At 48.4% G+C, this 22,950-nt stretch overlaps 3 protein-coding genes across 4 annotated transcripts; all 3 read left to right on the forward strand.

Moving 5' to 3' along the window:
• The first annotated feature begins 1,471 nt into the window (after positions 1-1,471).
• On the forward strand, positions 1,472-14,882 carry LOC117890058 (putative sodium-coupled neutral amino acid transporter 11). Of its 2 annotated transcripts, XM_034794690.1 has the most exons (11): positions 1,472-1,609; positions 1,895-2,207; positions 4,876-4,935; positions 9,273-9,587; positions 9,820-9,934; positions 10,006-10,258; positions 11,353-11,423; positions 11,515-11,676; positions 11,872-11,984; positions 12,105-12,296; positions 12,762-14,882. In XM_034794690.1, the coding sequence occupies exons 2-11, from the start codon at positions 2,151-2,153 to the stop codon at positions 13,023-13,025; spliced, it is 1,602 nt and encodes a 533-aa protein (XP_034650581.1). In that variant the 5' UTR covers positions 1,472-1,609; positions 1,895-2,150; the 3' UTR covers positions 13,026-14,882. The 2 variants fall into 2 exon arrangements, with proteins under 2 accessions (XP_034650581.1, XP_034650582.1); XM_034794691.1 differs by lacking the exon at positions 4,876-4,935 and having other exon boundaries at positions 1,473-1,609.
• A 167-nt stretch (positions 14,883-15,049) lies between these two features.
• LOC117890056 (phenoloxidase 2) lies at positions 15,050-17,507 on the forward strand. The gene is made up of 4 exons (XM_034794687.1): positions 15,050-16,112; positions 16,171-16,266; positions 16,323-17,084; positions 17,138-17,507. The coding sequence occupies exons 1-4, from the start codon at positions 15,129-15,131 to the stop codon at positions 17,351-17,353; spliced, it is 2,058 nt and encodes a 685-aa protein (XP_034650578.1). The 5' UTR covers positions 15,050-15,128; the 3' UTR covers positions 17,354-17,507.
• A 120-nt stretch (positions 17,508-17,627) lies between these two features.
• LOC117890057 (angiotensin-converting enzyme) lies at positions 17,628-19,906 on the forward strand. The gene is made up of 6 exons (XM_034794689.1): positions 17,628-17,715; positions 17,780-19,039; positions 19,101-19,318; positions 19,376-19,498; positions 19,569-19,747; positions 19,806-19,906. Exons 1-6 carry the CDS (start codon positions 17,668-17,670, stop codon positions 19,814-19,816), a joined length of 1,839 nt encoding a protein of 612 aa, XP_034650580.1. The 5' UTR covers positions 17,628-17,667; the 3' UTR covers positions 19,817-19,906.
• Positions 19,907-22,950: the final 3,044 nt, after the last annotated feature.

Raw genomic sequence — 22,950 nt, forward strand, 5'->3', positions numbered from 1 at the left:
CCTGCTCCCAATTCTCCCCAAATGTGCGAGTGTATATGTCCGTTAAGTCAATATCCCAATGGCGGTATTCTAGCCACATTGTTTCCCTCAATTTATGGAGGTCGTACAGGACGGGATATCTCTGCGCGGCGTACATCATTGCCTGCTCGTTGGCAGAGCAGCCATCGGCGACAACGGCCATTAAGTTGTGGTGCAAGTTGCGGGCCTCCAGGCAGCGTAGCACCTTCTTCAAGGCGTCGAGGATCTCCATGCTTCCCATCTGCTGGACTCTCAGCGACGCCACAGCCAGATGAACGGTACGGTAGTGGGTGCCATCAATACGGCATAAAGCTATTGCCACCGCCTTCCACTCCCTGTGCTGATCCTCTCTGCCAATTGAGGAGAAGTGGTACTCGTCCATGACCAAGAAAAACGGCTGCCTGTAGTCCTCTAGGGCGCCAAATCGGTTGATTTTGCCTTGCGCTAATTGCTGTTCTTGCGACGTCCTCCTAACTTGCTTGTAAGTGCGGTTGATGTCGCTTTCTCGTCCTCGGAAAATGTCCAGATCAAGGAAGATAGTCCGCAGTGTCCTCAGATCCATGTTGCTATTCGAAAACTGAATACTGAATACTATGCTGGTCCACTATTTATACAAGAAAATGTAGGTAGAAACTCGATTCAGCTTGGAAATTCCACCAGCATTCTTGTAAAACTGACCCGTAATAAAGTAGTCTAATTGTGGTCGACGTTTTCGGTGCCAACCAATAGGCGCAGGTAAGGGCAAGGCTCGGCTCAGGTGGTTATCCGTATATATTCTGGATTAACCGAACATGCAATAAAAACTAGTGGCGTGGCGTAGCCCAATAAGAATTCAGGTGGGAAAAATCCACTACCTATCTCCGTTGATCCCACCGATACCGCCGGATCCGTCGATGGCCAGTGGAATCCCTCAGGGATTCGAAGATTGCGCCAGGGTTCGTCTATGCGCAGCAGTGCCCAGAACATTGCCTAGAAGATCTTAAGATTTACTTCCCATTACATTCCATTCCCGCCATGTACTTTGAAATTCTATATCGAAAATAATTACTTTTAATACTTTTTCCGATTTTTTACGCGTTTTCAACTTTCAACCAAACCAATGAAAAACCTCGAAATTGTTCGACAGGGTTGCCAGAGTGTCCTGCGTTTATTGAGTTGTGACGTGACACAGCTTAAAGCTCTTGTGGAACAGCTGTGCGATGTCTGGCAACTTTCGCTTTCGTTTCCGGCTTTTGCTTTGTTATTGTGAGAGAGCGCTCTGCTCTCTCTTGCATGGAAGCGTGTGAGTGCGAGTGTGTGTGTGCGTAAAGTGTGTCTGAGTGTGTGCATTATTGTTGGCAATTTCAAAGTCAAAAACAACAATAAGAGCATTATGCGCAGCCAACAACTGCGGAGCATTGAGAACAGAACTTGAGCAGCGAACAGCGCACACGACACGACACGAGGCAGCAGCAGACACCGAGATGGCCGCGACGACAGGACAGCGCCAACGTTATCCTTGTTGAGAGTTTCGCAATATATTTGTATTGCAGCAGTCAGTCTCAACGAAAACGTCGAACCAACCCAATCGCATCGAACACCCGATTGAACGGTCAGAAAACTTTAGCAAAAAATAAATGCAATGCAAAATTCCACATAAATAAAATGATTTAAATACAAAATAAATTTAAAGAAAATAATTGCTGGACTAGAACTGTTGGTTGTGTACTCCCACGTGCCGCAAATGAAAAGTGAAAGTGCTAATTCTTGTATAACTTTCCATCCAACTTAGCAACAAATTGAGGACAACTTTTATGCCAAAATTGTTCGGCTGCAGAATTGCAATTTGTCATTGAGTGGCTCTTCTCTTAGGTAAAATTTGTTTATTTGCTTGCAGACGGCTGCTGCTTCCTTTGAGCGGAAGCTGGAGCTGAAGCTGAAGCGACTAACTGACTACTTTAATAAAATCACGCCAACAACCCACCTAAACTCAACAAAACTAAAACAAGCTCTGCCGGAGCACAACTAAGGGCAAACTCAACTAAGAAAACTCGACTAAAACTGAAGCAAGAAGCTGGTAAAACTTTTACTATTACTCGCACAAGAACTAAACCAAAGACCAGCCAAAAGCCAGACGGGGCCAACTGAGCAAAATGAACGACAGTCGACGCAACACGGCCACAGAATTTAGCTACATTCTTCAGCGTCAGGTGAGAGGCCAGAGTCACAGTCAGAGTCGGAGTCACTAATCATTCGCGCACAGAGTCCATCCTGTAATTATATGGACTTAAATGTAGTTTGAAATGAGCTTGTTTTTGGACTCCCCACCCCCGCTTGCATACCAGCCGCTCTTTTGTTGCACCCTAATTGCACACACTCGGATACGCCAGCCAGCGCAGGAAACCCCACTAATTGCACACCCACACGAGCACACACTGACTGTACCTGTGCCCCTTTGCAAACCATTGCGATTCCACAGATCAGCTACAGGGCTACAGGGCGCCTACAGGGCAAACGTAATCAAAATTCGCTGTTGTGGACGCAACAAACCCAATAAATATTACAATTTATTTCGTCAACATGCTCTGGCTTGTCAAATGAATTGTTAATAAACAACAGACCCTGTCAATCCATCAAAATGTAACCATCCATGTCCTGGTGGGTGTAACCAGCCTTCTCCCTCAGGCATTTTGCATAAACCGAATCTGGCTGGAGGCAGCTTTTGGGTCGGCAGCTGCCGATGCTCGAACCCCGATGCCAGAATGGATTATGCTCGATAATCCCATAAGCTCGTTATGGATTCCTTTCCGTTCGACAACTGAAATTGGCTTGCGTGCCCGCCCACACACACACACAACCACACACCCACAGACTCATGCCCGTCCAACACACAAGAGCACAAAAACTGTTAAATCAATTTGTTGGCACTTCCCCACAGCCAACTGGCACGGAACGCGCTTTCCCAGCCCCCGTATTCCCACTACTCCCACTCGGGCAATGAATGACACATTACAATCATCAAATCGTGTTCTTGATTGAGTGATAATCCAAATCACAATTCACAACATGCCACGACACTGGGACTCGCATGATTAATGGATGCGACGACGCAGGGGCAACAAATGGCAACAAACTCGAAGATTCATTGTCTATCCCTTGACCTTTACAGGGCTGGGATATTTGTTGGGAAGATGTAAACTTTCGAGGAACTTTAAACTTGAGTTGAAAATTAAATCAAGCCTCAAGCTCCCAAGCGGGCCGTCCGCATACTTGATAACAAAATCAATAAGAGGCAAGAGCGAGCACGACCTTTAATTACACAACACATACTCGAGTGGAGGAGGATTTATGAGGCCTGCTCCACAGACCGATGAGTGGAGCCTGACTTGCACTTTCCCCGTGCCCCGTGCCCCTTGCCCATCCACTTAATCGCCACGCTTAGTATTCAAGGCATGTGGCGCCCTGGCATCTGCTGGTTGGCCTTGGCCAGGCTGGCTGCTGGGCCAGCTGAGCCATCAAATAAGAATGTCAGCAGCAGCAACAGGAACTGTGACAGGGATAGGAAGTGGGAGAGGGACAGGGACAGCGGGAGGGACAATGACAATGACGCCCACTTGGAGATGCCAGAAATCAATGTCAGAGAGGCATCATCAGCCAGTGCACTGGCTTTTGCCCTTCATTCCCACTCCCACTCCCACTCACTCTCCAGCAATTAACTTCTATTGGAATTTCAAATTGGCCACTAAGCCCTCCATGACCGTTTAATTCCATCAGAATTCCAATCCCAATCGACCCAATTCAATCAAACGTCGCTCGCACTGCACTGCCCAATTTAAATAAATTCGAAAAACCCAATGGCTATTGATGGCTGACAACGGACCCGCTCCAGGCAAGGAGACTACTATTACGCCCACGACAAAGTGGATGATGGAGTGTGCGACTAAGTGGACGAGTCGTGAGTGGTGTGTACCAGGCACTCGGGCTGCAAGTGAATTATTGTCGAGCAAGTGTCAAGTGCACATTGTGTGTGTGTGCGTACGCGTAATGTCAGTGAAAAGTTATGCAATGCACACAAAACTGTTGCATAGCTTGATGGGATGGATGGCTACTACTGCTAGCAATCAAAACGTCTCGCAAATCTCATCCGTGGTCGGTGGCAAAGGTGCTTTAGGCCGTCGTCGTCGTCGTCGTCGTTGGCAGGTTCCTCAATCCATCTCTTGGGGATCGGTGGGTGGTCTGCATGCATTGTGTGTCCTAAATGGTTTCGATTTCCAGTGTGCCTGCCAAAGCGATTTTATCTCTCTCTCTCTCTCACTCCCTGATGGATTCTTCCTCTCCCGCCGCGCGTGTGTATTGTTGGGGGGAAGACAATAAAAGCAAACGCGTTCTGGGCCACTGGGTATCTGTAGCTGTAGCTGTTGCTGTTGCTGTGTGTGTTTGTGTCTCGAAAAGTGACGGGGAAAACGATAAAAAGGAGAGATATTCCAGCCAGCCACTGAACCACGCGAATAATGGAGGTGGCGCTCAGATATATTGTACATGTACATACATAAGTGTATATGAAAACACGTGTTCCATAAAGATATATGCACATGCTCGTAGAAAGATAGAATATACGGATTTCGCTGGCGAATAAATTGGAATTCGTTTTTTGTATCCGACTTTCCCCCTACGATATTTTTGTATGCAATGCACACACTCTTACTCGTACACCCGCATGTTTTTTTATATTTATTATAATTTGGTTTGATACATCCTTGTGTTTGATTTGTTTTTATGTGGCGTGGAGTGGGGCTACTGCCGTTGAGCACCAAATCAATGGCTGTGGAGTGAACTCCACTTAATGGCTAACAATTTGATTCTTACTCGTTTATGCAGGGCAGCGATGTGTCTGTTGCCGAGGCCTATGCATTCGATGACTTCAACAATCTAATGAAGGTAAACTTTGACCCACATTCTCTTATCCGTACTCGCTGCACTCGCATCGTCCCCATTCGCAATAGTCGTATCCACACATTCACATTGACATTCACACTTGTATGTACTATTCCTCTTCGCATTCATTAAATTCCAAGTGCCGCACTGCCAACGAGAAGGCGGTCGGACAGACAGGCAGACAGAGTAGGAAACATTTCAGGCATTCTGGCCGCGACCTTTACCGAGGTCTTTGGGGCGGTCCAAATTGCTTTTGGTCTCTGGCTCTGGACATCAAAAGAATGTTCTTATTAAGAAATATTTCCCAGCCGCTGCGCTCTGTAGACTTTGCCTTCGTGCTCGCGCGAGCATTATTAAATAATGCATCAAACAAAATCACGTCCCGTTCCAGTTGATAATAATGATAAATTGCCGTCCTAAATGTTGTATCCTTGTATGCCTTTAAGCGAGCAGAGAATATTCATTCTAGTGAAACAAAAGAGAAGAACTAGTGGTAGCAGTCTCTGTGCAGCTCCGTGCTGGGTGATGGCCATCCTTTGAATTATTACTAAGCTGATTAGGAAGACACCATTGTGGGTTGTAGGTGCATATGACCATACGAAAAGGATGTGACTTCTCAGTAAGCCAAAGCTTGGCCCACAAACAAATAATAGAGAGTGTCAGCCACAAGAAAGGATTTCCTCGACACGATTTGCTTGCTTTTTGCCCTGTTTTGGTTGGGAAATGAAAGCAATAAATGTTGGCCTAGAACTTGAAGAAGGGAACATTGTGTAATATTTGATGCATTACCATGCATAAGTAAGGAATTTCTCCCACTCTCCCACTCTCTCTCTCTGCTTCTCACTTTCTATAGCTCGCTGTGTGTGGGTGGGTGGCTTTTGTTGTTTTCTTAGGCGCTCGCACCGAAAGTTTTGCTGTTGGCGAAGCCATTAGGCATCCAAGGCTGTCCGAATTCCAGCATTAACAGTGCCTGGAATAGGGGTACGGAAAAAGAAACCCCGGACAGCAGGCAGCTCTGATTGTTTGCCCAACTAATGGCCGGGTTGCCACCAAAAGCAAATTGCCAATACTTGAGTCGCTCTCAGCAGGCCCACCCACCACTCACAGGTTGCTTCTTAATTAGGCATTTTATTTGAGGAGGCGAAACAGCTGTTGGCTTCAGTCGAAGATGACTGATTAATTGCGCTACGAGCATAAAGAGTGGAAACTGAACAGAAAAAAGTGAATTAAACACTCAAATTGTCAGGCAAAATGTGAAGGACAGATCCAGAACGAAACCATTTCAAACCTGACTAGAGGGCAGGCCTGTGACCGTGCACCATTTGGCTGCCTTGCATGTTTGTGTTTGCTTTTGCGGAGAGACATCGGGGAGCCACGGGGCTGGCGCTGCTCAGCTTGTCTGTCCCCATGTGTGCAACCCAGGCAACGGTGGTGGCAACAATTGCAACGTTGTCGACACGTTGTGTCAATATCCCCATCCCCAAGCCCATACCCATCCCCATCCCGACACGAACTGCAGTGCAAAAGTTCAGCAATGCCTGCGGCGAGTGTCACGTTAACATTTTGCCACTCGCATAATTATTTGTCGTACACACGTACACGAAAATACATATGTGGACACCCTATTCCCAAAGCCCATGACCAACGACACACTGTTTGCCTAAACGTTTCCATTAAAAGGAAAATTGTTACTCCCATTGTGTTGCTTTCCTTCTCTAATTTCATTAGAGAGGCCATTCGGCCAAATATGAGTCCACTTTTGGCCAAACAACTTCCTTGGGCTATTGAAATACCGTTCATGGGGCATGTTGCCATTTTGTGAGGCTTTTGAGGTTGGAAATTGATTGATCCCCATCCCCACAAAACACTCTAAAGGCCAGCTATGGATGAAAAATAAATCACTATATACGAAGCACGAAAAGAGCTGCTAATGGATGCGCTGCAAAGGATATATTTGATTCGATCATTGAAGTTTGTGTAGCCTGTTAGCCTGTGCTGTTTTGTGCCAGCAACAGGAACTGAGAACGAGGATTTTAGGGGAACGTACAGCCAGAGAGCAGTGAGTAAGGATCCCAAACACACATGAGTGTTATTAATTAAAATCGTGCAGTGCATAAAATGGTTTGTTTGCCATCAGGCCCGCACCACACTTTGGACCAGGTTGGGAATCGTTTTGGCTTGGCTTTTGCTGTTCTCTTGGGTTCGCTTCTCATGGAGATTGCCTTCAGTGCTTCAGGTCTCAGTGTTCGTATTTGTGTTTGCCTTCGACAATGTTTGTCTTTTATTAGAAACGTTCTGTTAGACAGGACAGGTACATATGTACATGCTTTTGATGCGAGGAGGCCTATCCACCCTACCCTGTGTGAGAAAAAGCCCAAAACAATTTTCATCTCTTGTTCGCAGTTCACAGTTCACAGTTCAGACTTTCCTTTCTGTCGTGGTTGCCTTTTTTCCCGCTTCCCACGCTCTTTCCCCATTTGAGGCTCGACTGAGATTCCCTTCTGCCATTTTCCTTTTCCTTTTTAACAATTAATTGGATTTGCAAGGTTTAATTGCTTCCAAGGGAATACCGACAAATTATTTATGGGAATTTGCGCTGAAAATTTAAGCAGACTTTAATGGGCTCGCAAAGCTTCACCTGGACCAAAGTGTGCACAGCGCAATTGTCCTTCATCAGACTTCCGGCGTAAGCCGGCAGTCGGGCCTTTTTTGCTATATGTATGAATGAATAATTCCATTCCATTCCCAAAAATATGCTCGATTGCACAACGGAAACAGATTTTGTTCATTCATACGAAATCATTTATTCAGTCGAGTCATTTATTTATGATTTCTGATGTGCCCGGTTAGTTTCTGTAAGGATAGTTTCACTTTCAAGCGTTCTCTCCTCCCGCTCCATTCATGTTGAGCGACACTGGCGATAAAATTGTAGTGTAGGGGGTAATGTTTGCAAAGATAAAATAATCAAAACAACTGGTGGCCATCAATTATCTGGGTGAGTGTGTGGCATCGTATCACCCGCTCCATTACGTGGGTTTCCACAGCTGTGAAACGCAAGGATAGCGCACCGCCTGCAGCTATCGCTGCTCGTGGGTTCCTCTGGCGCTCGAGATTAACGTTGGCCCATTTGCCTTCTACATTTGCCATTCGACGCCGCAATTTGTTCTTCCTATGCGGGGGCAACGGGTGCAAAGGGGTCTAGGAGATAGGACAGAGGACAGAGGACATCTGACAACGGACACTTTGTAATTTCATTTGGCCGCAGCTGGTGCGGCCTTGCCTGGATGCTCGCTCCTTGGCACTGAAGTGTGTGGCGAGGCCCAGGCTCGTGCTTCATAATTAGCCATTTTCTTTTGATACTCGACGGCACTTTGCCCTTGCGCCGCACGGAACGGGTGTCCTCCACTCACTCAGAACACCTCGAGGAAGGCGACCTTTGACGCCACTTAATTGAATTGAAAACTCAACTCAACTCGCGCGTAATTTTCATTTGGAAATGTTCATTACCCATCGCCTGTGCCGACACCTACACCTGCACCTGCACCCACTACAAACGTTTTAAACTAGTGTGCGGAAAATATTTACAATTCCCGCACTCTTAAAGAGGAAGTGCGGAGCGGAGGGTTCCATGTTCTTGGTGGGGAAGTTGCCTTGGCAAGTGCGAAACTTTTTCGGCTTCTGTTTGCTGTTTCACTGTTTACTGTTTACTGTTTGTATGCTCCAAAGTTAAGTTGTGAAAACTTCTTTAATTGCCAGCTAGCTGGCAGAACTTTTGCCTCAAAATTCGGCTCTATCCCTTCTGCTTTTCATTTCCTCGTTTTAGTGTTTGGGGCCATCCCCGTCCCCAACTGTATGCCGCCATTCGTGACTTTATGACGTGGCTGAGGAATTTTATTTATGTTTATGTTGGAGCTCTTGATATAAAATTGTCTTTTATGGCAGGCGGCTGGCAGCTGGTGGGAGCTGCTGTGCTGGGGTGTTGCCAGCAGTGGGGTAGCAGTAGGACTCCTTTGCCTGTTGGACTCTTATCGTATCGTAACCATGGCAAAGGAAATACACATACCATAACCGAGGTATTCTGGCACAACCGCAATTTACGGTACGGATACGAGTTTACCTTTGCCAGGGATGTACGGTGCGTATACGCAACGTTGACTGGCGGCAGCTGGGGTGGCTTTGCTTTTGATGTAAAGAGCCACTCGAGGCAATTTTGCGCTCTTATCCCAATCAACGTGCAATATTACAGAGAGAGAGAAAGAAGGAGGGAGGGAGAGAGCCCAAGAGAGACCAATTTCTATCTTTCCCCATTGCTTTTGTTTCTCCTCTTTCCCATTGCCCAGAACAACCATCAGGCAACACATCAGCAACAGGGACAGCAGCCACAACAACAGCCACAACAACATCATCAACAGCTGCAGCAACAGCAACAGCAACAGCAACAGCACCTTCCTTCCCAGCAACAGCAACCACAACATGATGCCACGCTGGGCGACACATTGTCCTCGTTGCCACAGGCCTCGTTCAACTATATCAACTCCATTGTGGGCAGCGGCGTCATTGGCATACCGTACGCACTGCATCGTGCCGGCTTCGGCATGGGCCTGGCCCTGCTCATCCTGGTCGCCTACATAACCGATTACTCACTCATCCTAATGGTGAGTACAGCCAAATGCTCGTTAACTCAGCTGAGCAATCAAGCCATCAAACTGCGCAGATTTGGAGCAGCGCCGAAGCTGGTTTTAAAGCGAAAATTAAGCCAAATGCACACCATATGCCCCTCCGTGGGGCATTTGCATTTGCATATTCTGCATAATTAATTAATGTCCAGCACATGCACGATGAAACGAGTGTCGGGCAGAACCGTTTAATCCCCCACTTCACTTTCAGGTCAGATGCGGCCACATTTGCGGGCGGTTCAGCTATCCGGGCATCATGGAGGCTGCCTACGGGAAGTACGGCTACTACCTGCTCTCCCTGCTCCAGTTCATGTATCCCTTTCTGGGTGAGTAAACTCTTCCGTTGGTCGCCTTGCCTGTCATGTCCTCTCCGCCCCCCAATCTGCGCTCTTTTCAGCCATGATATCCTACAACGTTGTCGTGGGCGATACCCTGTCCAAGGTGCTCGTTCGATTCTTCCCCTCCTGGGGCGCCTCCATGGGCGCCGTTCGACTGGGCGTGGTCTTCTTTGTCAATGTCGGTGTTGTGATGCCCCTCTGTTTGTACAAGAACGTCTCCCGCCTGGCCAGAGCCAGCTTCATCAGCCTGGCTTGTGTCGTCTTCATTCTGTTTGCCGTCATCATCAAGCTCATGTCCGGCGATTATAAAGTGTAAGTGTGTTCGTTCCCCCTCAACTGTGTTTCCTGAATATAATACACACACATACACACTCGTGTGTATAAATATATTTATCAATCGTCATAAAGAAGCGTGGGAACGTGGCAGCGTGGCAGGTGATAGACAGGTTAATAGTTTTCCTGATTGGATGCAGAGGAGTTTTTCCTGTTGAAAATTGTTTGGAGGTCACCTAAAAGTTCCTTCGCCCTGAGTTATTTCGAATTTTACCACATCAAGTCAATTAAAATGTTAATTGGCAACTGAAACTGATTTATTTGCATTTTAATTATAAATGGTGTGTGCAGCTCCCCTCGTTTTCTCGCACCCCTAAGCGGGATTGGTGGCGGTGCTTCTGGGCCTTAGTGCTAAGTGCCGCTTTAGTGCTTTCAAATCTGCGGCCACTGCCCAGGGCGGTGGCTACTGTTGCTCGCACTCCGACCTCCGTACTGTGCGGGGCTGCTGCTGGGAACGCTCAGCACATAAAATTTAGTGTGCCACTTGTTTGGCTTTTATGGCTTTTCATTAGTCGACTCGAGTTGAGTTGAGTTTGAGTCTGTTGCATCGGCAACTTAGTTGTATGCATATGTACATACCCCGAGCATATACATACATAAGTACATACATTTTACATATGTACATACATACATACATAAATGTATGTACATTCAAGTGTGAGTGAGGGAGGTAGAAGTACCCATGACCAGCAGCTTAGCCCGGCCACACTTTCTCTTCCACTTTTCAGGGCCAGCGCATGGGGGAGCTGCATATTCAGATTGGACTTTAGTTTCAGCTTAAAAAAAAAGTGTGTGGGGGAGCAGCTCGGTTCACCCTTGAATGTTGCGTCTGTTGCGGGGCATAAAATTTAAATAAATTTCCAATTTGCGGCCTGCCTCACTGTTGCTTCTTATCTTCCCTCCCCCCCACACACCTTTTGTTTACTTTTTCCTTTTTATTTGGACCATTCTTAGAGCCAACGAAATGTTAATTTGGTGTTAACTTTTATGTAATATTTCTTGGGAAAACCCTTTTAACACTCTCCATTCCCTACTTGCACCCTTTACATTTCCCTTTTTTCATTTACTTACAGAACGGACACTGCGGACTCATGGCGCTTTGCTAACTCTGATATAATACCAGCCACAGGCATCATGGTCTTTGGTGAGTGTTGGCCGCCTGCCGCCTGCCTCCCATTCATTTATCAATGGTTGTCAATTTCGTATCTGTACTTCTTGGGAACTGGGGACTACAGCTTTCATGTGCCATCACAATACATTTCTCGTTTATCAATCGATGCGCGACGCGACCATGGAGCGCTGGGAGAAGGTCACCCACATTTCGATTGGTTTCGCCTGGACAGTGGCGGCCCTGTTCGGCATCGCTGGATACTCCACCTTCCGTGCCCTGTCCCAAGGTGAGAGTGAGCATGAGAGCGAGAGTGAGACGAGTGAGGACTTGTGGGATTGACGTAAATTGCATTTAATTGCATTGACAGGCAATTTGTAGAATTTCCTTGCTCGGCTCGATTATATTTTCCTGCATGTCGCTTATCTGTCGCGTGGATGTGTTGTCCATCTCTCATCTCACTGTTTGTTTGTTTGTTTCGCAGGCGACTTGCTGGAGAACTATTGCTGGGATGACGACCTGATGAACTTTTCGCGTGTCCTCTTCTCCATATCCATTCTGCTGACCTTTCCCATCGAATGCTTCGTTTCTCGAGAGGTTAGCGTTAGCCCACTTATCCTCCTGTTTATTTCGACAGTCACTTGAGAAAGTTTTCTGCTACAATCATTTCCCTTGCCGCTGCTCTGCTCTGCCATTTATTTTCGTTCTCTTGCCCAGATTGTGCGCGCATTAGTCCATCGGTTCGTGCTGAAGGAGCCCATCAGTGAGTTTACCCAGGACAAGGACCCCAACTTGGAGAAGGGAGCCATAATCGATGAGTACTCGAAAGCCATTACCATGGCCATCGTTTTCAGCGCCTTCATCATATCGCCCATGACCGACTGCCTCGGCTCAGTGCTGGAGCTCAATGTGAGTATGATTTTCCATCCCACCCACGCCTCTCGACTCGAACTTGACCCTTTCAACCTCCCGAATCCATTGGCCAGTAGCCGTCAAGTATGTAATTATGCTTCCTGCCATATCTTGCACGAAAATCAATCGATTTCAATCCGAATATCCTGTTCAAATAATGAGTTTCGAACTTAAATGCTGCCCACGGCGCACCATAATTCTCCATGAAAATCTTTACATACATTCGATATGCAACACTGCAGAGTTCTCTCTTTCTCTCTAGTCGATTTCTCTATTGAGAGTTGGGAAATGTTTATGAACTTTCCATTTCCTCATGGACTCTGGCCAAGGGTTTTGGTATTCCCAATATGCCCGATCCCATGCCCAAATGACCGCACACAATTTTAGGCCCATTTTCGTTTTGCATTTTTATGTAAATTTATGACTGCACACACTCACACACATACACACTCCCTTTTTTAGGGTCTGCTGGCAGCCATACCCTTGGCTTATATACTGCCCGGCCTGGCCTACATCCGGATGGAGCCGCACGCCCTCTTCAGCCGCGAGAAGCTGCCAGCTCTGGGCCTGGTGGTGTTCGGTGCCCTTGTGACCATCCTGGGCGCCGCGGTGCTGCTGCCCGGCCTAATGGGCGACGAATGTCGGTCGGATATTGTATTGGGCTATTGCCGGCAGGAGTTCCAGAATGCCACCGCCGAGGTGGCCTCCACAAAGATGGTGAACTAATCGCACGGGAGGAAGGGTAACCAAATCGGAATCGAAGCCAAACTCACATTATTTAAGGCCATTAGCAATTGGAAATTGGAATTGGCGGGCTGGGATTATTGTTTTTAAGTTCTTAAGTATCTGAAAATGGGTCGGAAGTCTTGATTTAAGTCTCGGTTTTACAGCTGCACCTTCGCAAAGAAAGAAACTTGTACCTGAGTCGCAGATACTCGAGAGTGTCTGGGCGAGTGTAAGTACATAAGTACATATGTATGTAAGTGGTAGGCAATACAAAGTATTGTATTCGAGTGTGGAAGTGGAAGTGATACGAGTGAATCTCAGTACAAAGGCAAGCAAATCTCTCTCTGAACGAGTTACCCTAGTTAAATGCACCCCCACCCATCCCGGAAACCTATTCTTTCTGTACATTTCGTTGGATCCCTCCTGATGTTGATATTGTTGAGCCCCCCTTCCCAAATATTGATGTAGCGAAAGTTCCTCGATGCACACATTTATTGCATGCATGAACTTGTACTTGCGACAATTCCGAATCAAAACCAAATCAAAACCAAATCAAAACCAAATCAAAACTCAAACTCAAACCTAGAACTAGATGTTATTCGTAGCTTTAGCGTATTCTGAAACTATTTGGGCACCAATATACACATGCAAAATACTCCACTAGGAAATATGAAACCCAAGTTGAGAATCCAATCAAAATCAAAATCAAAACCAAAGTATTATACCAACAAATTTGTAACTATGTATGTAATGTATGTAATGTATTTGTTATCAGATCATGTAACAACGTTTTATATATATATGTGTACAGCTCTACAGATCGTAGACACTTGCATATTTGCTTTAGCTCCCGGACACGAAGAAGCTTTATCCAAAACATAATCCTTTTTCATATACAACTTCTACTCGCGTACACATCGATCTGGACAGGACAACAGTTTTGAGTTGTTAACGGCACTGAATTCTATTTTGAATTTACTTACACTTACTTATATACAACAGACATTCAGAGACATTTATATACATTGTATAGACGAGATATATTTTTGTACAACTCTTGATTTATATTGCACGATTTTATGTAGATATGTGTGTATGTAGGGAAGTGATTAAAGTTTTTTACATTTACACACAAAGCTCTCTTCTGTCACTTCTTATCTACTATAACTCTGGCTGAGGGAAGACGAGACCCAGACCACGTCCCAGATCCCATCCCAGCTCCCTAACCCCCGATTGACTCTACTCTAAGAGCTTAGACATAAAACATATCATGGCCAAGGAACACAGGACACAACTACAACCAACAACAACCAACAACAAATGGCTTTTCTAAGATACTATTTACAAGATCTAACCAACTGAAACTATCGCTTATACACACAAGGAAACATTTCTCCTGTATATACACTCTATACAAATGCTCTTTCGTATGATAATAGAATCTATATCCTCATATCCAAATCATTCTCGTTGTTTCCTTACTCAAAATAAACATACATATGAGCAATGATGTAGGGACAACTTGTTTATCGTTCGAACACAACCAAATTGGAATCGAATCAATGTGTTAAGATGTATTTGTTATTAAGTGTATTATGCATGTGCTCGTAGTACGTATACCAAATACAAATATATATTTAATATATAGCCAGCTGTTTAGAGTCGATGAAGAGAAGGAGCTATAATTTGTACTCATGCGAGTATGCGAGTGCCATAAGCCAGAGATAACCAAAGCAAAAGCAAAATCAAAAGCAACAGCAAACTCGAATCAAATTTGATTCCAATTGTATGCATAGATAAGCATATGAAAGTCAACCAGATATACTCGTACTCGTACTTACAGCAATAAAGAATGTATTTTAGAAATATGCTAAAACCAAAACAACAAACTCTGCGGTTTTCCTGCACAAACATTTCTCCGCTCCAGACCGCATTCCCAGGCTCCTTCTCTCTGTGGGTGATAACAGGAACCGGGCTTGGGGTGCTATAAAACGGCTAGACTTTCCACTCTTCAGTCACAGTTGTGAAGTTTCATCGCTTCCAGTGACACCATACTCCACCGACAATCCAAGTGGACCAGGCTCCACATTCAAATCATCCAAAATGGCTGACAAGAAGAATCTGCTGCTGCTCTTCGACCATCCCACCGAGCCCGTCTTCATGGACAAGGGCAAGAAGGTGACGGTGTTCGATGTGCCGGACTCCTTCCTCACCGACCGCTACCGTCCCATCAGCAACGAGGTGCAGAGCCGTGTCGGCGAGAAAGTGGAGCAGCGGGTGCCGGTGCGAGAGATCTCCATTCCGGATCTGCGCATCCCCATGTCGCTGGGCCGCGACGAGCAGTTCTCCCTGTTCCTGCCCAAGCACCGACGCATTGCCGGCCGCCTGATCGACATCTTCATGAACATGCGCTCCGTGGACGATCTGCAGAGCGTGGCCGTCTACGCCAGGGATCGCGTCAATCCGGTCCTCTTCAACTACGCCCTGTCGGTGGCTCTGCTCCATCGGCCGGACACGCAGGGCCTGGACCTGCCCTCCTTCTCGCAGACCTTCCCCGATCGCTTCATCGATTCGCAGGTGATGCGCCAGCTGCGGGAGGAGTCCTTCGTGGTGCAATCCGGCTCGCGGATGCCCATCACCATTCCCCGCGACTACACGGCCTCCGACCTGGACCCCGAGCACCGCCTGTGGTACTTCCGCGAGGACTTGGGCATCAATCTGCACCACTGGCACTGGCATCTGGTGTACCCCTTCGAGGCCACCGACCGCAGCATCGTCGCCAAGGATCGTCGTGGCGAACTCTTCTACTACATGCACCAGCAGGTCATCGCCCGCTACAACATGGAGCGCTTCAGCAACAACTTGTCCCGTGTCCAGCCGTTCAACAACTTGCGCGAACCCATTGCCGAGGGATACTTCCCCAAGATGGACTCCCTGGTAGCCAGTCGCGCCTGGCCGCCACGCTTCGAGAACACCCGCCTCAGCGACCTGAACCGCGAGGCCGATCAACTGAATGTGGAAATCGGGGATCTGGAGCGCTGGCGCGATCGCATCTACGAGGCCATCCACCAAGGATTCGTCATGGATGTGAGTGAAACGGGAAGATTCTGCTAAGCAGAAACATTAATTTGAATTTGATTCTTAGGAGCGTGGCACACGCATTCCACTGGACGAGGCCAGGGGCATTGATCATCTGGGCAACATGATCGAAGCATCGATTCTGTCGCCCAATCGGGTGTTGGTAAGCAGCACATGCCCCTCCCTTTCTGTTGCCCATTACTCATGGAACCTTTTCAGTATGGAGACTTGCACAACAATGGGCACACATTCATCTCGTACTCCCACGATCCCAGCAACAAGCACTTGGAGTCCTTCGGCGTGATGGGCGATGTGTCCACGGCCATGCGTGATCCCGTCTTCTACAAGTGGCATGCGTACATCGATCGCATCTTCCAGGAGCACAAGTCCCGCCTGCCCGCCTACACGGACACCCAGCTGAACTACACCGGCATCTCGATCACGGGCATTCAGGTGGCCACCAATGGGGGACAGGCCAATGCCCTGAGCACCTTCTGGCAGCAGTCGGACGTGGATCTGTCGCGCGGCTTCGACTTTCTGCCCCGCGGCAATGTCTTCGCCCGCTTCAGCCATCTGCAGCACCTGCCCTTCACCTACACCATCAACGCGAACAACGAGGGAGGAGCCCAGCGCTTCGGCTACTGCCGCATCTTCATGGCCCCCAAGAACGACGAGCGTGGCCAGCCCATGCTGCTGCGCGAGCAGCGCCTCATGATGGTCGAGCTGGACAAGTTTGTGGTGTCCCTGAATCCCGGACCCAACACCATTCGCCGCCGCTCCACGGAGTCCAGCGTGACGATTCCCTTCGAGCGCACCTTCCGCAATCTGGACGCCAATCGCCCCACCACCGGCTCACCCGAGGAACTCGAGTTCAACTTCTGCGGCTGCGGCTGGCCCAATCACATGCTCATACCCAAGGGCCTGCCCGAGGGTCTGCCCTGCGATCTGTTTGTCATGATTTCCAACTACGAGAACGACAGGGTGAGTGATCGAGCACTCTCTGGTATTCATATATCTAATTGCTTCTCCTCTAGGTTGACCAGCAACTGGTGGGCCGCTGCAGCGATGCCGCCTCCTACTGTGGCGTTCGCGATCGCCTGTACCCGGATCGCCAGGCCATGGGCTATCCGTTCGACAGACTGCCCCGCACTGGTGCCGATCGTCTGGTGAACTTCCTCACGCCCAACATGAGCATCGTGGACGTGAGCATTCGCCACGAGAACCGCACGGTCACGCGCCAGACCCGCTGAATCCGCTGACCCACAACCGCAAATGGACATCCACCCTGACGACGGCCTTGCACATCACTAGATATACTCGTACTCTTATTACTTTTAGCAATCTATTGCATCTTTATTGAGCCACTAGCCCCAGAATAAACAAGACATCACGGCATTCCACAAAGCCACTTTTGTTCTCAATTACGAACACTGCGATGGCCTCTGGTTGCGCTTATCAGCAGCCTCGGGGGAAAAAAGCTTTAAATGTTTGCCCCATGCCCATGGGCGGCTCAGTGCTGTTCCAGCACATCCAGCGTCAAGTGCGAAAGTGAAACCGATTTGAGATGAGCCACCTCCAGAGTCTATCCCTGGTGTTGATAGCAGCCATTGGCGTAAGCATCCAACACCATCGCATGGAGATTGCCTAATCTGTGCCTAATTCCACACTCTCACCAGCTCTCATCCGCCGCTGCCAACTATGACCTCGAGGCCAAGACGTTCATTGATCAGTCGAGTGCGCGCTACTACAAGTTTTACAATGAAATAGCCGCCGAGACGTACTCGGCCAACAATGAGGACGACTTCGAGGCGCTCTTCACGAAGCTGACAAATGTGAAGCGGATCGCCGACGAGCTGGTCAGCATTTCGCGGCAGTCCGGCGGCTTCGATCTGAGCAGAGTCCAAAACGCAGAGTCGAGGCACGCTCTGCAGGAACTGCGCAGCGTTGGCGATCTCTTTGTGCTCGGGGATGACTACTTTTCGTCGGTGCAGATGAATCTGGTGGCCCTGCAGACCCTCTCCACGGACAAGGACATTGAGCCGTATCTGGGCGGGGCCAATATGCCCGACGAGGACGACAGTCCCATTGCCTACTACCCGGACATACAGCGGATCGTGCAGCAGAGCAAGGACGCGGACGAGTTGAAGTACTACTGGGAGACGTGGCGCGAGAAGAACCAGCTCTGGGCCTCCCTCAATTTCTACACCATCGTGCAGTCGTATCAGAAGGCGGCCAAGATCCTGGAGGTGCCCGTGCACAAGCTCTGGTACCGCTTCGACAGCCACGAGCTGCTGCAGCAGATGGAGCAGGCGATGGCGGAGCTGAAGCCCTTCTATCAGCAGCTGCACTCCTTTGTCCGCCAGCAGCTGTTCAAGAAGTACGGAGCCGATGTGATCGATCCCAATGGACCCATACCCGATCACCTCTTCCAACAGGTACTCGAGCAGGCCTGGGGCCCCGACAGTGTGCTGGAGGAGTTCTTTCCGCGCTCGGAGCTGCCGCAGTACGATGACTTCGTGTCGCATCTCAGTGCCAAGGCGCTGATCAATGAGTCCGAGAGCTTCTACACATCGCTGGGCTTCCAGCCACTCTCCGCCGACTTCCACAAGAATCAGATCAGGGAGCCAAACGAGGACAAGCCGGACGACGACTGTCGCCCCTCCATCTTCGACCTGACCCCGCACGTTTATCTCATGTACTGTGAGAAGGTGAGCTTCAGGAAACTGATGCAGTACCACAGCCACATGGCACGCGTCTACTACGCCAACCAGAAGAGCCGACTGCCCTCGTACTACTTCAAGGCATACAACCTGGAGTTCCCCGTGGGCGAGGCGGTTGTCCTCTCTGCCTCGTCGCCCGCCCATCTGACCGGACGCGGACTGGCCAAGGGCGTGCAGTTCACCGCGAAGGCTCTGATGAATCGACTGTTTCGAATGGTGAGTGGTGGCTTCAGCTGAGTTTATGCTTCGACTAACGTAAGAATCCTTCTCTGGCCAGAGCATCCACACGGTCCTCAACATTCCCCTGTACTATGTGCACACCAAGGTGATGCACGATCTGCTGAACGACACCGTGGACATGGACACGGTCAACAGGCACTACTGGCGACTGCTGGAGCTGCATGCGGGCATTGAGCCGCCATCGGACCGCGCCGAGGGAGCCATCGATTTTCCCTACAAATTCTACGTGAACATCGATCAGAATTTCCAGACCCAGTGAGTGGCCTTTCAGTGTGTACAAGAAAGTGTTTAAAGTCGATCCCTCGCCTGCAGGAAATTCATCTCCGAGATTTTGGGCTATCAGTTCTATCGCGCCCTCTGCCAGAAGAGCCACCACACCGGGCAGCTCCACAATTGCGATTTCTATGGAAACAATGCTGTGGGAAATGATCTAAGGCAAGGTTTTCCTTCTCTTCCAAGTGGAACTTGCACTTTAATTCGGTTTATCATTCCATTCCCTTCCCAGATCAATGATGTCTCTGGGCTCCACGCGGCCCTGGAAGGAGGTTGTGAGCAAAATATTGCCAAATAACGCCAGCCTCAGCAGCGTGGCACTTCTGGAGTACTATGAGCCCGTCTTGAATTGGCTGAAGAATCACAACAGGCAGGCAAATGCCAAAATTGGTTGGACCTCCACCAAGAAAAGTGAGTAAATTGGTTTTGCTTCATGTATTCATGCCAATGATGTGCTTTCTATTTGCAGAAATTGTTTGAGGTGTGCCATTCCACAGTCAACATTTGTTCTTTGAGTTATATGCAATTTTATCGAAATATTAATAAAAGAAAACAAAATTCAAATTTGAATTCAAGCGCGCGTTACGTTACGTTTTTGTTTGTTCACAGAACTAGTTCATGCCGCTACTGCCATCCCGCTTGCACTCTTGCCTTATTGCGCTTGCACATGTACAAAGGGCGAACACGTATGTGCGAGGGGGATGAAAGCAGTGCTGTTGAAGGCGCGCAGAATCCAAGATTCAAATTATTTTTCAAATAAAATAGCGTCCGACCAGCGTATTTTCAAGGGCATTTCATTTGTAAATTGCCTTTATTGCCTAAGAACAATTTGAATATTGCCTAAAGAGTAAAGTTTCGCAGAGATTGAAAGAATTTCTCAATTGAGTGCCAGTCAGCCGTAAAATTTGTTTCGGCCATTGGCCATTTTGATGTTTGACCATATATTTGATGGCTACCCCGGCCACAGCGGATAGCTGGCAACCTGTGGCAGTGCAGGGCGGAGGTGGTGGCTGCTTTGCTTGAGTTGAAGTGTCGCAATCCGAGAGCCATTCCGTTCCGTTCCCGGCTGAAGCTCATCGAAGCGCACCGCCGACCGCCGACCGCTGCCCGCTGTGCGTTATGCTCGCCGCTTGATTGCGTCCACATCCACATCCGAAGCACTCTTGCAGCTGTCAACATTTAGCCAAGCCACAGGCTGGATCTCAGGCAGCGCCAAGCTGGGTCTCCGTCATACCGGACTTTGGGCTGGAGTGGTCGGCGCTTCGCTTCAGTTGCTGCGCGTCAAGTCGCGTCCATGCACAATGCTCGGACTCGAACTGGCGAAAGGTCAGCGATTCTGTGCCTCTGTCTCAGTGTCCGCCTTCGTGCGGTCATTAGCCACGACAAAGTCCAAGCCCATCAAATTGTGGAGCAGTCGGCGGCGCGGCCGCTGCAAGGTCGGCGGAGCCCTTCCTTCCACTAAACACTGTCTCCCCTCCTGACAGCTGCCTGATGGCGGGCGTTTCACATTTAGCCGGACGAGTGCCTTTTCCCTCGATTGGATTTCCTTTTTGTCTGTGGGCGTCAGTGGGCGTGGCAGCTGCATGCATTGCGTGCGTGAGCCCCTTGCCTGCCGCTTGCTAATTGCGCCAAAACGCGTCCTCCAAGCGGAATGAATGGTCGTGAAATTGAATCATTTCCAGTTGCAGCCACAGCCACAGCCACACACGAGCCGAGTCCAACTTTGACATGGCACATTGCACGGCTGCCAGCCCCGCAACGGAGTTGAGTGAAAGGCACCCACGCCATCAGTCAGGCATTTCTCTTGGATTTACTCACTGCCTTACCCATGTACGTACGTACGAGTACATTGAAATGAGGAACACCGAAGCGGCATGTACGCTGGCAGTAGTTTCCAGCAAACGCGAAAAGGTAGATAGCCAAAAAGATTACTCTACAGACGGGAAACCTTCCTTCAAAGCTGGGCATACCCTCACCAAGAGCATAAAGACTTAAGTGCCCAATTTATGCATAAATATGTACAGCTGTGTGGGTACGTGTGTGGCAGCTGCCGAGGAGAAAAGAGCAAAAACGGAAACCGCAAAGGGAAAACAAGTCAAATTAAATTTGCATTTCGATGTCAGACAATTTGGTGAACTTTTTTAAATTGCCCATCACCGAATGCATTCACATTAACATTAGCATTAACCCAAAATGAGATATATATGTACATGAATGTACAAGTATGTACACATTTATGTATTTGTGTGGGGAAGTGTTATACGCGAATTTTGTTTACATATTCATCAGGCACGTTCGCCGGCAAATACTTTAACATTGATCTTGTCCACAGAAACCGAACAGCGAACTAGCGAGCAAACACAAACGGAATTCAACTCAAGTTGGAGTCCGAGTGGCGGATTCGCAAGTGAATAGTTTCTGTTTTTGCGTATTGTGTGTGGGGTATCACGGAGGGAATGGACTAAGCCCCCGAAATGGCTGCGTTACGTGTGTCCATTGTTGAGTGAAGATCTTCCATTGACTAAAGACCATCAGCTTATAAGGAGGATCTGCCGAAGTGGCAAGAGAGAAATCCATTGGCTGGACCAGCGTTGATGGTGGGATTATTATTAGTTTTATGGGCAGTGGAATGCCTTCGTTAAATTAGCATAAACTTTTATGTTATTCTGCCACAACTATTCTGCCCATGCTGATGCACCCATGCTGCTGCCCATTACTCGTGCATTTTCTCCGATCAAGCCAAATGAGGTTTGCGATCGCTTTTATAGCTGCCCCATCTGTGTGCAAAATTGAATTCGACCAGCCTGCCGCACAGTAATTACGCTTTGCTTCAGCCCCAGACCTAACTTTCATTGCGAGAGACTCTGCTTTGAGTGCTTTGAGTGTGTGTATGCAGATGCAGGAAGATGGAGCCGGAGAGGAAACTGCAGATCATCATCAGCGTCACGCGTTCGCGCAAAAATTATGATTATTTGACGAAATCTCATGCTGTGCTTTCTGCCAGCTGCCGCAGCGAGGCGCCCCAAAAAACCACAAGAGGAAAACCAGAAGAGGCAACAGCCACAGCACGTCTTGGACCCGGCACGGCCCGTCCCGGCCAGACACTCTTTCAGCCCAACCAAACCAAACCAAACCGAAACCAACCATCACCACCATCATCCAAGACCACAGCTGACCCCAAGCAATTAAGAAATTATGTATATTATGACGCGCGCTGTGATGATGGCAGCGCGGCAGCGCGAATAAAAAACAATAAACAATAAAATGTTACAGCCACAGAAATCCGAATGCCAGATGCCAATGCTGGAGCCGATGCTCGAAATAAACATTATGTAGACGCACTGCTGGAAGGCGGCAACGGACCTCGGACTACGGAACCTGCAGGCACTTTGTTTTGTTTTTCCCTCATCTCGTTGGTTTTCTCGTTTGATTAACCTTTCTTTTTGCTGCGATTACAACGACAAAATCACTATCATTTGTTGCATTTCATTTGATTTACTGCAGAGACAGCTTCGCTCTTGTTGATGTTGTGGAACTTGGACCACCTCCATTATGCTCAGAATATACTTCTCATGTTAATGCAAAGAGCTAAAAGCGTTTCTGCGGTAGCTTCC

Source organism: Drosophila subobscura, chromosome E (genome assembly GCF_008121235.1).
Source record: "Drosophila subobscura isolate 14011-0131.10 chromosome E, UCBerk_Dsub_1.0, whole genome shotgun sequence".
Lineage (NCBI taxonomy): Eukaryota > Metazoa > Arthropoda > Insecta > Diptera > Drosophilidae > Drosophila > Drosophila subobscura.

Coding starts and splice junctions, on each gene's coding strand:
- LOC117890056 (XM_034794687.1), top strand. CDS start 15,129: ATGGCTGACAAGAAGAATCTGCTGCTGCTCTTCGACCATCCCACCGAG. Junction 16,113..16,170: donor ACCAAGGATTCGTCATGGAT/GTGAGTGAAACG, acceptor TTTGATTCTTAG/GAGCGTGGCACACGCATTCC. Junction 17,085..17,137: donor CCAACTACGAGAACGACAGG/GTGAGTGATCGA, acceptor CTTCTCCTCTAG/GTTGACCAGCAACTGGTGGG.
- LOC117890057 (XM_034794689.1), top strand. CDS start 17,668: ATGAGCCACCTCCAGAGTCTATCCCTGGTGTTGATAGCAGCCATTGGC. Junction 17,716..17,779: donor TGTTGATAGCAGCCATTGGC/GTAAGCATCCAA, acceptor CACTCTCACCAG/CTCTCATCCGCCGCTGCCAA. Junction 19,319..19,375: donor GATCAGAATTTCCAGACCCA/GTGAGTGGCCTT, acceptor CCTCGCCTGCAG/GAAATTCATCTCCGAGATTT.
- LOC117890058 (XM_034794690.1), top strand. CDS start 2,151: ATGAACGACAGTCGACGCAACACGGCCACAGAATTTAGCTACATTCTT. Junction 2,208..4,875: donor GCTACATTCTTCAGCGTCAG/GTGAGAGGCCAG, acceptor TCGTTTATGCAG/GGCAGCGATGTGTCTGTTGC. Junction 12,297..12,761: donor GCTCAGTGCTGGAGCTCAAT/GTGAGTATGATT, acceptor TCCCTTTTTTAG/GGTCTGCTGGCAGCCATACC.